Source organism: Somniosus microcephalus, chromosome 14, assembly GCF_052327205.1.
Source record: "Somniosus microcephalus isolate GS21.2 chromosome 14, FLI_Smic_1.0, whole genome shotgun sequence".
NCBI classification, from domain to species: Eukaryota; Metazoa; Chordata; class Chondrichthyes; order Squaliformes; family Somniosidae; genus Somniosus; species Somniosus microcephalus.
In genome coordinates this window covers 65675548-65694110 of record NC_141000.1, presented here as the reverse complement: position 1 = coordinate 65694110, position 18563 = coordinate 65675548, and the positions used below count along the sequence as shown (strand labels likewise).

The following is an 18563-nucleotide window of genomic DNA, read 5'->3' as shown; positions in this document are numbered from 1 at the left end:
GAGTTTAAAGCCCCGCCCCATTATGTGGGCAGGAAGCTTACATCTGAAGCATGTGGATCTGTGATTAGCCTGTCCAATGGGGGCAGGAAGGGCACGGCCCCATTTCTTAATCCATTATTAAGGAAGTGGTAACAAGGTTCTTAGAAAATCATAATATGATTAGGCAGAGTCAACATGGTTTTATGAAAGATTAATCATGTTTGACAAATGTATTGGTGTTTTTTGAGGATGTAACTAGCAGGGTAAAGGGGAACCAGTGGATGTAGTATATTTAGATTTCTAAAAGGCATTTGATAAGGTGCCACATAAGAGTTTGCTACACAAAATAAGGGCCCATGGGGTTGGGGGTAATACACTAGCATGGATAGAGGATTGGTTAATGGACAGAAAACAGAGATTAGGGATAAACAGGTCATTTTCAGATTGGCAGGCTGTAACTAGTGGGATGCTGCAAGGATTAGTGCTTGAGCCTCAGCTATTTACAATCTATATTAATGACTTAGATGAAGGGACCAAATGCAATGTATCCAAGTTTGCTGCCAATACAAATCTAGGTGGAAAAGTAAGATGTGAGGTGGACGCAAAGAGCCTGCAAAACGATATAGACAGGTTAAGTGAGTGGGCAATAAGGTGGCAGATAGAGTATAATGTGGGGAAATGTGAGGTTATTCACTTTGGTAGGAAGAATAGAAAAACAGAATATTTTTTAAATGGTGAGAAACTATTAAATATTAGTGTTCAGAGAGATTTGGGTGTCCTAGTACAAGAAACACAGAGGCCGCGATTTTACTAACCTCGGCGGGTCTGGGGCAGGCGATGTCAGTGGTGGGTCCCGACCCCGTTGCTGGCTCCATCTCGCTGTGTAAAATGACTTTCTGTTGATTGCACTTGTTAAGCCCGCCTAGCACGTTACCCGGCCCAATTAGAGGAAGCGGGTCTGGTGACGTAATTTTATGGCGAGTCATCAGCCGTTTTTTTTAAAGGGACCATGCGCAAATTGATTTTGACAGTTCAGCTGTCAGTGTTCTACAGCATTGAGGTGCTGCAAACACTGACAATGACTGCACAACGGCACAGGGCTGCACGCAGGTTCTCCTATGACTCCCTCCATATGCTTATGGAGGGAGTCACAGCACACAGGCAGGTCCTCTTCCCTTCTGATGGGTGAAAGAAACCTCCCCAGGAGATCAACACAGCCTGGTTGCACATTGCAGAGGAGGGCACAAGCAGGGCCTGGTTGCAGTGCCGCAAACATTTCAATGATCTCAGTAGATCACAAAATGTTAGTACAAAGCCACACTCAACCTCATCCTGCTGTGCCTCTCATCACATCCCCATCACTCTGCCTTCCCTATCCTACTCCTGCACATCCTTACTCACACCAACTTACCTTGGTGTGGAGATGCCGGAGTTGGACTGGGGTGGACAAATGTAAGAAGTCACACGACACCAGGTTATAGTCCAACAGCTTTATTTGAAATCACAAGCTTTCGGAGCGCTGCTCCTTCACCTGAAGAAGGAGCAGCGCTCCGAAAGCTTGTGATTTCAAATAAAGCTGTTGGACTATAACCTGGTGTCGTGTGACTTCTTACAACTTACCTTGGACCTCCATCCATCCCTCTCTATCTGTATTATCACATCCACATCTCACTAGCCACCCCTCATACTCACCCTCATCCTAGTGCAATCATACCAAATAACAACACACAAGGATAGCCACTTGGGTGTTTTATGCAATCTTCATGTAAAGTTTCTGTTAATGTGGTGTCAAACATTGAAGCCTTTATTTTCAACACTTTGCATTCTTGGACAGATTTGTGTGCACCTTTGGAAGTGGCTTAGTGAGTTGCAGTGAATGGTGAGACATAACGGTACCCCCCGCAATGATCACGAGTGTAAAAGGAATGGCTTGGGCATTGTAGAGATCCTTTATGGTGTTGGTGTGGAGTGGTGCCAACCTGGCGCATAATGTGGCAGCCAGGGTGTACAGTGTCAAGTGAAGTAAATTTGGCCATGGTGAGGCCATCCCTGGCCTCCAGGGCAGCAATGTGGTCGGGTGCTGATGCCCTGTGTCTTGTGCAGCATCAGTTAATTGCAGAGAAGGTTGGTGTTGTTCTTGGTGCTGCTGGTGTGCCTGGGTGCTGCTGGTTTTTGGGGCTGATCATGGTAGGATTCTGAGGACTAAGGTGAGAGAGTATAAAAGACACCCATGTTGATGGAATAGATGGCAGGTGAAGTAGAGATGACAGAAGCATTCTGTCAATGGTGAGAGAGTTCTTCCAATGAGGTGAGAGTGGTTGGAAAGTGGAAAGCCTGCAGAATGTGTGCTGGAAAAGCTTTTGCCTGAGGAAAGTGAATATCAGTCAGGTGGGAGCTTTTACTGTACATTTGATGCTGTCAAGTAATCAGCTGGCGCAATGGCCACTGAAATCACGCCTCAGCTTGACAGCCGTGGTCTGTGCACAGCGGGAATCCCGTGGTCATGAAGTTAAAGACAAAAGGTAAGTGAAAAAAGGCTGTTAAGCATCTGGCAACTAGATGCTAATCATTTTAATTAGGTCCTCCACCACTGCCTGTCGGGTCTGCTCAGAGCTGACAGACCTGACATTGGGGTTGGCATGCGGCCGCTGGCAAAAAAACGTTATCACCCAACCCACCACCGATCGCACCCGCTGAACCCCTGTAAAATCCCGGCCAGAGAATTGGCATGCAGGTACAGCAAGCAATTAGGAAGGCAAGTGACATGTTGGCCTTTATTGCTAGAGGGTTCGAGTACAAGAGTAAGGAAGTCTTACTACAATTGTACAGGGCTCTGGTGAGACCACACCTGGAATACTGTGCACAATTTTGGTCTCCTTATTTAAGGAACAACATACTTGCCTTAGAGGTGGTGTAACGAAGGTTCATTAAATTGATCCCTGGGATGAGACGGTTGTCCGATGAGGAGAGATTGAGTAGATTGGGCCTATACTCTGGAGTTTAGAAGAATGAGAGGTGATCTCATTGAAACATACAAGATTCTGAGGGGGATTGACAAGGTAGATGCTGAGAAATTGTTTCCCCTGGCTGGAGAGTCTAGAACTAGGGGGCATAGTCTCAGGATAAGGGGTAGCCCATTTAAGACTGAGATGAGGAGGCATTTCTTCACTCAGAGGGTTGTGAATCTTTGGAATTCTCTGCCCCAAAGTGTTGTGGATGTTTAGTCTTTGAGTATATTCAAGGCTGAGATAGATTTTTGGACTCCAGAGGAATTAAGGGATATGGGGATAGGGCAGGAAAGTGGAGTTGTGGTCGAAGATCAGCCATGATCTTATTAAATGGTGGAGCAGGCTTGAGGGGCCAAATGGCCTACTCCTGCTCCTAATTCTTATGCTCTTATGTTCTTGGCCTGACATGTGGGGGCCCAAAATCTCCAGCATGTCCAAGGAAACCTAGCACGGTGGCGGTCTCATGGTGGACCTTCAGATGGGGCCTCCACTAAATGGCTCACGAATGTCAATGGCAAGTGTTTCTAAGCATTTTAAAGGTCCTTTTGGTAATTAAAAAAAAATCCTGCTGGCACCTTGACTTTCATGAGCCTTTGTGCCAGTTGTTATTCTTTCTTTTGCTCCAAGCTCACTTTACTAATGGAGATCCTCCAAATTGACATGTTTGGAGGAAGAGGAGAATCTGCGGAGTGATGCCGGGCAGGTCAGGCTAACCAAAAGATGCTCCATGCCCTCCTGCCTGGTCCAGCACCCCTGCATCTGCAGAGACATGTCATATTACCTTGCTTTGGCATATAGCGTGCTGATTGAGGCTCCCGTTTCCAAAGGAGACTGCACCAGCAAACCCTGGTAACATCACCATGAGATGTGAATGCTTAAGTAACCACTGTGCTGGAAGGATCTTGAGAAGCACCTCAAATAGGTGCCCAAAAATATTTTTGTAAATTGATCGAAACACCTTCTTGTCTTGACAATGTGAATGAACATTCTTGAATTAGCTGACAATCAGATATTTTATTAAGAATGGTCTTATAAGTAGCAAGATGTTCCCCACTACCTCTCAGCAGCTATATGACCTTTTACAATACTGGTAGATGTTTAGAATTAAATACATATTTAATTTAATATGGAGCTACCAGTGCAATTGCTTGGCCAGTTTTACTGGAGAGCAAATGATTTAATTGGCCTTAGGTAGTTATATACATATCCTATAAAGTCTCAAATTTACCTTCCAATTCACAGAATCATTGAAACAACGCAGACATCAGCCAATCAGCGCATCAAGTCTGCACCAGTGCTTTTCTCCATGTGAGCCATTTTCTCATATCACACTCTCCTGGTAGCTCCCTAGTGTTTATTATTTGTGTGTTTTAAGCAACTATCTAATTGACTTTTAAAATAATGAATATGGACTCTGCTTGAACAAGGACACCATAGTACTAGTAGCCAATTAATCAGTGGTGAGTAGAGGAGTGGAGCAGATCCAATTGGGATGAGGCTTACTGTTACAACTCTAAAAAGTTGCAATTAAAATTACCTACCTAAATTACTACACCCACACTCTGCTCATCGAATGAGCAGCAGCCCATAACACTTCTTGTAATTCACTCTATCATATTTTCAGGAAGTGCCCTGAAGTGAAAAAAGGTTCTGCTTTCTGAAAATAATTTTGAATTTCCACACAGGGTTTAAACCTTCTGCAAATATGCAAATATCCCAGATGGACCCACAAAAAAATTGCAGTAAGGCTGAAGGTGATTTTACAAAATATGAAGCAAAAACAAATGACAGAAACAAAATAACAATTCCGGTAGTACTAATATTTCTGAAATAGGAAAAAGGGATGTAGTTCTCATGATGTCCTGATACAACCAATGCATTACTGCTGAAGTCCAGTCACTATTGTTATGTAGATGGATACACAGCATATACCCAATTAAAATTTTTGTTGATGAGCATGTACTCACTTCTGGGGAGCCAGAAACGGTGACATATGCTTGTTAACTGGCCGCCAGGATACTGGAGTCAAAGCCGTCCTGCACCACCCCTACCAAAGTCCCACTGTAAGATCTATTGAGTCTGTTGCTGTCACCATAAAGGTAGAAATGATTGCAGACATGTCAGCCATGGCTTAGTGGTGGCACTCTGAGTCAGAAGGTTGTGGTTACAAGTCCCACTCCAGAGTTTTGAGCTCATAATCCAGGCGGACACTCCCAGTGCAGTACTGAGGGAGTGCTATACTGTTGGAGGTGCTGTCATTCGGATGAGACATTAAACTGAGGCCCCGTCTTCCCTCTCTGGTAGGCATAGAAGATCCCACAGCACTATTCAAAGAAGAGCAAGGGAGTTGTCCCTGGTGTTCCTGGCCAATAATTATCCCTCAACCAACATCACTAAAAATAAAACTGGTCATTATCTCATTGTTATTTATGGAACCTTGTTGTGTGCAAATTGGCTGCCGCGTTTCCTACATTACAACAGTGACTACACTTCAAAAGTACTGTAAAGCACTTTGGAACATCCTGAGGTTGTGAAAAGTGCTATATAAATGCAAGTCTTTGGGGGAAAAATTGGGTCACACCCCCTTTGGGACGCTAACTTCGCCGGGGCGCTACTTTTAGCACCCTGAAAAAGTTAGCGTCCCTGCGCCCAAAATTGAATGGGAGCGCCAGCGCTACTGGAAGCGCTCCCCCTCACTCTTGGAGCGCTCCCATTAAATATCGCGGTGTTATGTGCAGCAACGCCACGCACGTTGGCACGTAGCACCACGGTACTGCAGTCCTCCCTGCTGATTAAAAGGGAGGGGCCTAGTGCCGGGCTGACCGATCGCAGCCAGCACCCTGCTTGAGGCGAGAGGGAGCAGGTGCTGGCAGGCGGCCCAAAAAAATGGCTGCCCGGCACCTGCCCATTAATTTGCGTCGCCCCAGCCGCAAACATGGCACCTTAACCCTGTCGAACATAGCGTCTGGCGGTAGGTCAGGGGGCACGAGCCAAGATTGCGGTCGGAGTGCATCACCGGAGGCGCAACGCCGCAGGGTGCTACCGGCTACCGCCGCTGCTAACCTCCCGCTGAATTTCACGGGAGGCGATAGCGGCGTCGCGCCCGGGCACTAGGTGCATTGCGCCCATTAGCGCTCCCTCTGGGCGCTAACAGGAGGCGCAAAGCAACCAAATTTTTCCCCCTTTCTTATTTCCGCTTTTAGTGGCGCCAGCGGGGCTCAATGGCAGCAACAGTGGCTCTTGGGTAGAGGGTTAAGTGGAACTGACACTGGGTGCTGCAGCGGGATTCGGGTAGGCTGCTGGAAGAGGGAGAGTGAAGAGCCCGGGAGTAGCCCTGGTGTGGAGGGGCGGGGGTGGGTGCGGGACTGACACTGGGTGCTGCAGCGGGATTCGGGTAGGCTGCTGGAAGAGGGAGAGTGAAGAGCCCGGGAGTAGCGGCTGGTGTGGAGGGGCGGAGGGTGGGTGCGGGACTGACACTGGGTGCCGTAGCAGGATTCAGGCAAGCTGCTGGAAGAGGGAGTGAAGAGCCCGGGAGTAGCGGCTGGTGTGGAGGGGCGGGGGGTGGGTGCGGGACTGACACTGGGTGCTGCAGCGGGATTCGGGTAGGCTGCTGGAAGAGGGAGAGTGAAGAGCCCGGGAGTAGCGGCTGGTGTGGAGGGGCGGGGGGTGGGTGCGGGACTGACACTGGGTGCCGTAGCGGGATTCGGGTAGGCTGCTGGAAGAGGGAGTGAAGAGCCCGGGAGTAGCCCTGGCGTGGAGGGTGGGGGGGGGGTGGTGGCTGTGGGCAGAGGTGGGAAGAGAGGGACACAGTGTTAGATGGCTGGGTGATAAACAGAGAGGCAGCATAGGCTATGGGGGAAGGGATAAAAGGTTTGTTTATTCTGTCTAGTTTCAGAAGTCTTGCTTTAAAGATCCCTTTCTGGTCTGATGATGGTACATTTGTACAATCTCTGTTCTTCACAACATGCACTCGGGTTTATTCACCAGGCTGTTTTCTGTATTGCCAGTACTTAAGGCTAAAGGGATCAAGGGATATGGGCAGAAAGCAGGGACAGGGTACTGAATTTGGATGATCAGCCATGATCTTATTAAATGGCGGAACATGCTCGAGGGGCCGAATGGCCTACTCCTGCTCCTATCTTCTATGTTTCTATTACAATTGTAGCAGTTAATTGTTTTGCAGTCTGTTTTTCAACATGTTCCACAAATTAAGATTCCATACTTTCCCTCAGGCCTCCAACTTCCATCCTTTCTCTCTTCCCCCCTCCACTCCCAAGGCCTCCATCTTTGTCTTGGTAGCAAGCTATAGTTTGACTGCTCTGGCTGGCTGCTGTTGGTGGATGGTTGGCGTCTGGTAGCTGGCTACTGGTTATGGATTGAATGCTTCTGATTGCTGACTGCTGTTGTTTGCTGACCTCTCGTTGGTAATGTTTGGTAATGAGGGAGAGGGCATTCCCAACTGTTCACTTCAATTGCCTCTGGTTACATCCATGGGCCCTGGTATTCAGTAGTGCCCCAGGAAGCTGGCAATTGTGTAACAACAACCAGAAGGCCCCATGTTCGATGGGCATTTCTGTTTCTGCTCCTGCTTCCTTGTGTTGGTGGTGCCTGGGTACTGGTGGTAGGTGGCTGTATTTTTGTCGGCTGCTGGTGGTGATTGGCTGGACACAGGATGGTGGACTGACTGCAGGATGGTGGGCTGGTTACCCTTCCTGATCTACATTAGCTCAGCTATTCACTGGATAAAATCACTGAGTCATCAGGGGAGCATATTTTATGCGTTTTAATTGTATAATGTGTTTTTACATATCATGACATAGTATGCACATCATAATGAATTTATGCACACTTATATACAAAAAGTGTACTCCAAAATCCTGGAAATTGCACCAAATTAAATGTCAAAAATAGTCATGTGCCCTCAGACCTCCATAGAAAAAATTTATTTTCCATGGTATGCAGTAAACTTCTAAAAATTGCCATTTACTGAGAGTAGGTACAATTTAGGGAAACACCTTATTTTGTGGAACTGCACAATGCAGGTGTTTAGAACTGACAACCATTATCTGAAAACCAATGTGGCCTCAGAATTGCGGACGCTATCCAGTGTGTGAATGTGGTTTCTAAGGCGCTGAGAAAATATAAAGAGCTGAAAACTACCTCAAAACATCTCTATCAGAAGATGGAAGAAGCTGCAAGAATGAAAAATGAAGCTGGCATAAGTTGCATTGGGCAGAATTCCTTTGAATGTGTGCCAACCACCAGTAGATGTCACTTAGACCATCCTTCCAGTTTATGCTCCTTTCCGAAAGACGGCACCTCCAACAGTGCAACAATCACTCAGTACTGCACGGGAGTCAAATAATAAAGAGATAATGCGCCTGTTTCATGACCATTTCTCCCTGGGACTGCCTATTCCCCAGGCACAAATTTCAGGAAAATGAGAAGGCAGAGTTTTGCCAGTTCTCTGCCATCTTTACATTGCCCCAGAATCTCCAAGACTTCCCCAGAGGGGAAAAGCTTTGGTAATGAGGGAGAGGGCATTCCCAACTGTTCACTTCAATTGCCTCTGGTTACATCCATGGGCCCTGGTATTCAGTAGTGCCCCAGGAAGCTGGCAGTTGTGTAACAACAACCAGAAGGCCTCAAGAGTTCGATGGGCATTCCTGTTTCTGCTCCTGCTTCCTTGTGTTAAGCTCTGCTAGTGGGTGAGCCTACACAGGGAGTGTGCCTACACCATGTTAATGACCTGGCCGCCCCATATATGGGTGTCCATAAATTTGAACAGGGACAAGGTAGTTTGGGCATGTTGCACCTGGGCACAGGTCCCCCCAGGAAAAATGCGCATTACAACTCTAAGAACTAAACTAATCCTTTGTAAATAACTTTTAAATAAAACAGTTTCTTTTAACATTTCTTACCATTGTGAAAGCCTAATTAATCTAAAGGGTTTCTTTTGAATTTAAACCTATAACATACAACGGATGTGTCAAAACTGCAGTTTATTCAACATAATAAAGCTAATAACAAATGAAAAAGAGAAAATAAAAACACATTGAGAGAACAGAGTTTGATAATAATTAATTCTTGAACATAACATACAATCTTGCACCTGTCTCTGAGCGTTCATCTCTTGCAAATTATTATAATAACAAAGAAGGGAGGGGAAAGGAAGAGGCAAGTTAAGAATACTCCATATTCAATAGGACAATTGACACAACACCAACACACTAATAAAACACTCTTTAAATCACTTTTTTTATGTTTTGCAAGACTCTGCACCTGGCATGAGGACTTGCTCGATGAGAACACAAATGAGAGAATCCGATGAGTTGGTCTGGTGCCTGATTCGTGGTAATCCCGATCATTAAAATGAATGCCAGGAAAATCGGGAGTCCCACTAATCGAGCACACTGATCCCCGTGATTGATTCTCTAACCTGCGCCCATGTTAAGTGGGGCTCTTACCCAGAATGGAGCCTCGCAAAGTTCACACACAAGTACAATCTTTCAACCTTATGCCTGCTAGAAAAAAATTAAATAAGTCTTTTCTTTTGTTAATACAACATCTAACATCATCTGAAAGAAATAGTGCTGAGCGTCAGTAGTTTATGTTTCTATTTTGAATAACAAGATCCTCTGAAAGCATTTCAGAAAATATATTAGTACATCTACAGCCCTTCTTGGATATGCTTCTCCACTATTCTTTTGTATTGCTCCAAAGGAGGTGTTTTTGATATGTGGTTGTGTAATTGGCTGGTACTCTTTTTCACTTGACATCCTCCACACACTGCTGGATCACATTCTGGGGAAACCAAGTGAAGGGATAATCTTACTTTAACATATTTTCAATGTTAGTTAATGGTGAGTCTTTATGTAATAGTAGCAAACTGAGACTATACAATAATAACTACACTTTAATACGTTAATATAACGGTTGAAAACTGGTTACAGTCCCAAGGCATTCCCCTTTAACTTTTGCTTCCAGAGTCTCTCGAGAGTTTTTATAGAATTTCCCCCAATATAACCATCCGCTCCAACTAGTTTCCCCAGTGGGGGGACAGACGATAGCTCATTCAACCTTGATGGGGTTTCTGTAGGGGGGCTTTTCAAAGAAGTGCGAGTCACTAATTCTAAACAGTATAGAAGTGAACCAGTACAATATCTGATATTCACTCTCTGCACATTTTTCCTTCTATTGTTTTTGTGAGCTGCTCAATAACACAACAAAAAGTTAATTAAACTCTGCTAAATAAAACGCTCATTTCCATCTATTCCCAATTTTCTTCTCTCATTTCCTGGCTGCAGCATCATACAAGTGGCCATACTTCACAGCCTAGATTTACCACTTAAGTTAGGAGAGCCTAACTCAGGCAGACTTGAGTGAGAAATACAATGGGAGCTGATCCACTGGCTCCCAGTTTGTTTCTGCTGCTTCTGGGACTTTTGTCCACATGCTCCTGGGACCAATTATTTCCAATGCATGTTAACTCATCGACCTGGTGTTAAGGTTGTATTTGCTTGTTAGTTGCTTGGTAATTCATGTGGAATGTGCAAGTTAATTCAGCATGATTTAATTTTCACTTTGTGTTCATTCCTCCCATTTAAAGCTGCTGTTAAAGCACAAAAGGGAACTGTCAGGGCTAGTGAGTAGTACAACAGATACTGCCTAAACAAAGAGGATTCTGAAGCATGGCTGCCCCATCGAGTCTGACAATCTCTAGCGGGAAGAACAGCAAAAGAAGAAAATCATAGCCTGGATGGTTCAAGGCCATGTGAGGCAGATTTTCAGGACTACTTGGTGACTACTGTGTGAATACTGCTGACATGTCTCATACCAAGATCTCAGTGACAAATATTGTGAAAGTAGGCTTTGCCTTAACAGGGATACGACTTCAGGCCAGTGCCACTTACTGGAACAAGACCTGCAGCCAAGCAACAACATTCGAAGGTCATTCTCAATGAAATTGAAAACTACACTCAATTTCTCTACCACTGGATTATTTCAGCTACCAACAGAAGATGTCATTCAGATCACTATAGAGTTCAACAATACAGCACTGATATAATTTTTGAATATTCAGGGAATCAAGGGATATGGGGATAGTGCAGGAAAGTGGAGATGAGGTAGAAGATCAGCCATGATCTTATTGAAAAGGCTCGAAGGGCCAAATGGCCTACTCCTGCTCCTAACCTATTCTTTTCAATTTATCAAAAGGAGAAAACAGACAAGTCATGCACTAACAATTGTTTATTGACTTCAAAATTATCATCATTAATAGTTAAACTTAAACAGAAAGTATGTAAATAATTAGTAGATATTAAAGCTGCAGACAGGGTCACCTAGCAATTTGAATAACAGAGTTTATAAAGGACTCGCCTGCCACTATCTCGCACTGCCCTCTCCCAATCACAGGGACTCCTGTGGGACAACCGATCACACCACTTACCTGGTCTTGGCAGGCGGTCTCTGGGCAATATGAATTTCCGCCACTTCCCGCCCTGACTGGATTCTTACTAAGTTACATAATTCTGACTGAAGTAGTTAAATATATTCCTTGCTGTTTACTGAAATGTTTAAACTATCTGACTGCGACTTCTCCGGCAAAAATAACCAGAAGGCAGATACAGCTTTGAACAGGCATGCTCATGCAGTAAAGTCCCTTTGTAATTACTGAGATCTATAATTATCACAGCAATAACACTGCTTCCTTTATAATTTCCTCCTGCAGTTGGGCTCCACATGGAGTACTGAGAACAACATTGATCGGCATTCTAAAGTAGGCACCACTTTACTTTGAAGAGGTCATTGCATAGGTTGAATAACTTGATATCTTTAGGAGGAGTAGTGAATATGGAGGAGACAGCTCAGAAATTACAAAATGAGTTGAACAAAATATATAAATAGGCAGAACAATGGTGGATCAAATTTAACTCGGACAAGTGTAAAGTATCACACATAGGAAGGGAAAATAGGTGACATACGTGCTTCATGAATGGTGTTGAAATAGCTTCAACAACAGCTGCATGCCATTCTATAACCCAATCATGAGAGACATCAAACCCTGGACATAAAGAAAGCTTAGGCCACCTCTGCCACAGACTCTTCCCCACTTCCTGAACACAAGAAACCCGCAAGAGGACCACGGCCAAATGATTCCTGCTGACTTCCCGCCTGCTCTGCCATTAGCCTCGTGAAAACAGGAGCTTGCCGTCAATCTCCCAGTGAGTTTCAAGAAATTACTGCATTTGTGCTGTTAAAATGAATTAAACTCACTGCAGAAAGCTAGGGCTGATACTCCACAATGTAAGAACCCTTTTAATGATGAGATTTATGTTCCTGCAATGCCACTTAACCTCCCTCAGCCCAGGTAGGGAACAAATGGAACTGTGAAGTTTCATTCTTGCAGGTAGTAAATTGTTCCCAGAGGTTTTTAAAATTCTAAATTTTTAAAAGTTGTTCTTAAAAAATTTTCTGCCTCTTTTTTCTCTCTTGTAGGGGTTCGCAAAAATCCCCTAAATCCCTGAAGATTGGAAAATATTGGTCCACATCGTGGATGAAGAATTGTGTGACTTGAATTGTCTCTGGGTTGGACAATGTTTTAAAAGCATACCCAGAACTCTTGGACAACATCAGGACTTTAAGATCAAAATGGTACCTCTGAGTTTCGAACTGTGTAAATTGCAGAGGGGTTTGAAAATGGCCATCAGAAAAGCTTGGCCAAAAGGACAAAAGAAGCAGCTCGAAGTGTCTGTGTAAGTGGGAGGATCAAACAGTGGCAGTCAGATTCTGTCAATCAAAGGGGATTTCCCTTCCCTGCTGACAATCGATGTTTATTTATTGAAACTGCTGTCTTGTTGACATAGCACTCAGGCTGCGGTTTCAGGGAACCGCAGAACAAAGGGCTTCTGTTTACACAGAAATCCAACCCCATTCAACACCACTTACACATAATGGGACACATCGAAACTACGGCAAGGACTTTGATAAGGAATGAATGGGTTTTTGAATCACCCATTAAACTCCAGATGTGGGCGGGAACATTTCAGCCCCAGAATGTAGACACATTCATACCACTCTGAAGCAGGCAATCATAGCCTTTCTCTTGTGTATTCGAACTTTTGGGCACCAATTTGCACACAGACCCTTTCAGCACCAAACAGCAGGAGCTGGCAGGATATAAAGATAGCTCCTGAGAAGCTATCTCTCTCTTATACCCTTGGACCACAGGTGAGCAGGTTTCTGACTCCTCAGCAAGGCAATCTAGTAAGGAGTTAAAGGGGGGTGGTAATTTAAGGGAAATTGCTAAGATTGTTTAATTAACATTGAAGCCATTTATCCCTCATTTTGCCGTCTGTCTTCCGCCATTTAAGCAATTGTACAGTGATTACTAAAATCGTGTGATGTAGTTTTCTTTAGTTTAATAAAGTTTGACTTTCTCACATCCAGACCAGTTGTCCGTTTTAATATATATCATTAATTATAAGTCCTCCAGTCAGAACTGGAAGGGTGGGATTAGCGATTCAAAACCGCTGCTTGGGATTGGTCAGAGTGTAGTAGCAAAAGGCTGCCTGACCAGGTGAATTACCGTAAACCAGGTAAAGGAAGGTAAATTACCGTAAACCACGGAAAAGATGCCCCCCTACACTCTCTCTCTCTTAATCCAATCTTGCTTTGCCTCTCTTTATTTCTCTTTATCTAGTTTGACTCTAATTCAACCTATTTCCTTCTCTGTCATTTCTGTTTCTTTCTCTATCCTTAAATCTCATTGGTTAAGGAGATAGACTGTTGGTCCCAGATGTCCCGTTGCCCTCGCTGCACCATTATCAGCTCGCACTTCCAGCAATTTGCGCCGCAAACATTTTTCAAGCTGAAGAATGAGGGAAACAATCTAACAAACGGGCACGCTGTGAGTTGCTCCAGCAAATTCTGGGCCATTGTGTAAAACAATAAAGTTTCCTTACCTTTCTGGTATATCCTCTTTTTGTAGCAATAGAAACTGAATATGAATATAACTACCAGAATTGCTACCAGTACTAAAATAATCCATATACGGTTCTGCGATGTGTGTGCTGCAGAGACACAAAAGGGAAATATTAATAACTTTTGTAAAAACTTGGATTAAATCCTTGTGTTGTTTCTTTCTGTTTGTAGGATTGTTAAGTATGACTTTGGATCAGATAGTCCTGGTTCTGAGCGATTACATAGGATTACATAGGCTATACGGCACAGAAACAGGCCATTTGGCCCAACCAGTCCATGCTGGCATTTATGCTCTACTCGAGCCGCCTCCCATCTTTCCTCATCTAAATCTATCAGCTTAACCCTCTATTCCCTTCTCCCTCATATGCTTGTCCAGCCTCTCCTTAAATGCATCTATACTATTCACTTCAACCACTCCCTGTGGTAACGAGTTCCACATTCTCGCCACACTTTGGGTAAAGAAGTTTCTTCTGAATTCCCTATTGGATTTCTTGGTGACTATCTTATATTGATGGCCTCTAGTTATGCTCTTCCCCACAAGTGGAAACATTCTCTCTGTATCCACTCTATCAAAACCTTTCATAATTTTAAAGACCTCTATTAGGTCACCCCTCAGCCTTCTTTTTTCAAGAGAAAAGAGACCCAGTCTGTTCATCCTTTCCTGATACGTATACCCTCACATTTCTGGTATCATCCTTGTAAATCTTCTCTGCACCCTCTCTAGTGCCTCTATATCCTTTTTATAATATGGCGACCAGAACTGCACGCAGTACTCTAAGTGTGGTCTAAGCTTACAAAGCTAGGTGGGACAGTAAGCTGTGTGGGGAACACAAAGGGGGCGCCATTATTGGCGGTGCGCAAAGTTTAGAGCCTGGCGCTAATTATCGCCTCCGACAGCAAACTTGGCTTTTATCACCCCTGGAGGCGATTGGAGCGCTAAGTCAGGCGCTACACACCTCTCTTAAGGCGCTAAGGCCGAGGAGCGAGGCGCTACCTCAGAGCGCTGGCGAAGCTCATGTGATGTTAGTTAGCAGTGGAACACAAACACACTGGCACCGTCCAATTCTTAAAGGGGAGTTCTGACGAATGGTCATCGACCTGAAACGTTAACTCTGTTTCTCTCTTCACAGATGCTGCTTGACCTGCTGAGTTTCTCCTGCATTTTCTGCTTTTATCTTAAAGGGGAGGGTTGATCTTGCTCTCCATCCACATCCTGCTCATTGCAGCCTTGAATCTCGGCCTGAATCTCAGCCGGGAGAGACCTGTACATCAAATCTGCTGGAAAGAACAATGGAGAGAACCAGGGAAAAAGCTCAGAGTGCAGACCCCATAGTCTCTTCTAAATCGATACAAGGAAGGTCAAATCAAAAATCAACCTGCAAAGTGCTGCTCAGTACCCAAAACTCCTTCACACAGCGTTGACTCTTTCCACAAGTCTCTCTCTCTCTCTCAGAATGCGTGGTGCAAAAATGTCACCGACAAAAAAAGGCAGGAAGTGGTCGCCTTTAAATAGCACTCCCCTAGTCCCTTTCTGACAGCATAACACTCCCCTCAACCTGTTGTTGCTAGCGGCAGGCAGTAAGGCAGGGGGCGCCACCCAATTTCCGGTCCGGGACACTAACGGGGCGTTGCGCACTCTACTGATGTCATGATCTGCCGGCGCAGGAGATCATGACGGTAGTGTTTAGCGCCGCCACAAAATGTCTAGTTAATTTTGCGAGCGGCGCAAACATCGCTGCGCCCGGGCGCTAGTTGCTTTGCGCCCCACTTGGCACCCTCTTAAGGCGCTAACGGGAGGCGCAAACAACTAAATTTTTCCCCCAAAGAGTCTGCAAAGGGATATGGATAAACTAAGTGAGTGGGCAGTAAGGTGGCAGATGGAGTATAATGTAGGGAAATGTGAGGTTACTCACTTTGGTAGGAAGAATAGAAAAACAGAATATTTTTTAAATGGCAAGAAACTTTCAAATGTTGGTGTTCAGAGAGATTTGGGTGTCCTCGTGCAAGAAACACGGAAAGCTAGCATGCAGGTACAGCAAGCAATAAGAAAGGTAAATGGCATGCTTGCCTTAATTGCAAGGGGGTTGGAGTATAAGAGTAAGGAAGTCTTGCTACAATTGTACAGGGCCTTGGTGAGACCACACCTGGAGTACTGTGCACAGTGTTGGTCTCCCTATCTAAGGAAAGATATACTTGCCTTGGAGGCGGTGCAACAAAAGTTCACTAGATTGATTGCTGGGATGAGAGGGCTCTCCTATGATGAGAGATTGTGTAGAATGGGCCTATACTCTCTGGAATTTAGAAGAATGAGAGGTGATCTCATTGAAACATACAAGATTCTGAGGGGTTTGACAGGGTAGATGCTGAGAGGTTGTTTCCCCTGGCTGGAGTGTCTAGAACTAAAAGGGCATAGTCTCAGGATAAGGGGTAGGCCATTTAAGACTGAGATGAGGAGGAATTCCTTCACTCAGAGGGTTGTGAATCTTTGGAATTCTCTGCCCCAGAGGGTTGTGAATGCTGAGTCTTTGAGTATATTCAAGGCTGAGATAGATAGATTTTTGGACTCTAGGGGAATCAAGGGATATGAAGATTGGGCGGGAAAGTGGAGTTGAGGTCGATGATCGGCCATGATCTTATTGAATGGCGGAGCAGGCTTGAGGGGCCGTATGGCCTACTCCTGCTCCTATTTCTTATGTTCTTATGTTCTTAACCAAGGTTCGATACAGTTTTAGCATAACTTCCCTACTTTTCAATTCTATCCCTCTAAAAATAAACCCTAGTGCTTGGTTTGCTTTTTTTTATGGCCTTGATAACCTGTGGCGCAACTTTTACTGATTTGTGTATTTGTACTCCGAGGTCCCTTTGTTCCTCTACCCCACCTAGACTTGCACCCTCCAAATGATAAGTGACCTCCCTATTTGTTGAGTCTGTGTGTCCCAGTTATGTTTAGGATCAATCACTGGACACAGACAACAAGAATAACTTTTAACAGGTCTTTACTATTCGGAGGTCAGGGCTGAACTGCCCAGCAAATCCCTACACAACACTTATATACCGGTGTGGTCACCACCGGTATTACAGTATACAGCAGCCAAGAGATAGTACATCTCTTAAAGTAGTTCTCTTAAGGTGGAACAGGTTACATACACCACACTATTCTTCCTACCAAAATGTAATACCTCACATTTATCTGTGTTGAACTTCATTTGCCAATTATTTGCCCATTCTGCCCATTTATTAATGTCCTCCTGTAATTTGTTGCAGTCCTCCTCAGTATTGACTATCCCCCCCCAATTTGGTATCATCCACAAATTTAGAAATTGTCTTTTTGATTCCAAAGTCTAAATCATTAATGTAAATTGTGAACAGCAGTGGTCCCAGCACTGATCCTTGTGGAACACCACTACCCACCTTCTGCCACTGTGAATAGCGACCCTTTACTCCCACTCTCTGCTTTCTGTCCTGAAGCCAGCCAGCAATCCATTCTACTACTTGTCCCCTGGCTGCGCATTCTCTGACCTTATTCATTAGTCTATTATGGGGTACCTTATCGAAGGCCTTTTGAAAATCTAGATAAATTACATCTACTATGTTACCATTGTCTATTCTCTCTGTTACCTCTTCAAAAAATTCAATAAGGTTGGTCAAGCAAGATTTTCCCTTTTGAAATCCATGCTGACTATTCATTATTATACTTTTCGTTTCTAGATGTTCTTCTATTTTCTCCTTTAGTAGGGATTCCATTATTTTTCCTACCACCGATGTTAAGCTGACTGGTCTATAATTCCCTGGACATGTTCTATCCCCCTTCTTAAATATAGGTATTATTATGTTAGCTATCCACCAGTCCTCTGGCACTACATCTTTTTCTAATGAATTATTAAATATGTGTAGTAATGCCTCTGCTATCTCTTCCCTAGATTCTTTTAAAATGCATGGATACAATCCATCCGGACCAGGGGTTTTATCCTCTTTGAGTTTGATTAATTTATTTAATATATCCCTTTTTTATTTTAAATGCACTTATCTCATTACTCATCTCATCATCCAATGTCATGTCCACCTGTTCTATCTCCCTGGTAAATACTGAAGCGAAATAATGATTTAATATTTCTGCCATCTCCCTATTGTTACCTGTGGTATTATCCTGTCTATCTCTTAATTGCCCTATTCCCATACCAACCTTCCTTTTTTTATTGATGTGCCTCTAAAATATTTTACTATTTTGTTTTATGTTCCTTGATAATTTAATTTCATAGTTCTTCTCTGCCTTCCTAATTGTTTTTTTGACTTCTCTCCTAATCCCTTCAAATTCTCTCTTATCATGCACTCCTCTGCTGTCTATATACTTAATTTATGCCTTTTTCCTTACCATCAATTGTTCGCTTATGTCTTTATTCATCTATGGAGTCTCATTAGTGTTTAGTTTGTTCTTTCCTTTTAGCAGAATATATTTTTCCTGCACTCTGTTGAACACTGTTTTAAATGTTTCCCATTTTCGTTCTACATCATTGTTTGCCAGGATTGTTGCCCATTTTATCTTCCCAAGTTCTATTCTCAGCCCCTCAAAATCAACTTTTCTCCAATCTATTA

The 18563-nt window shown here is 44.0% G+C and overlaps 1 protein-coding gene across 3 annotated transcripts in view; it reads right to left on the bottom strand.

Annotated features, from left to right (window-relative positions):
• Positions 1-18563, bottom strand: part of LOC147107521 (OX-2 membrane glycoprotein-like) — a 63458-nt gene that overhangs the window by 15146 nt on the left and 29749 nt on the right. Inside the window, exons 4-5 of one of the 3 annotated variants that reach the window (XM_086006593.1) lie at positions 13952-14059; positions 8973-9791 (exon numbers count right to left, since the gene is read on the bottom strand). In XM_086006593.1, the coding sequence (XP_085862719.1) occupies positions 9658-9791; positions 13952-14059 (242 nt within the window). In that variant the 3' untranslated portion in view covers positions 8973-9657. Of the gene's footprint in view, positions 1-8972; positions 9792-13951; positions 14060-14926; positions 15249-18563 lie in introns of those variants that run through there. The other 2 variants (XR_015080825.1, XM_086006594.1) reach the window with 2 other exon arrangements.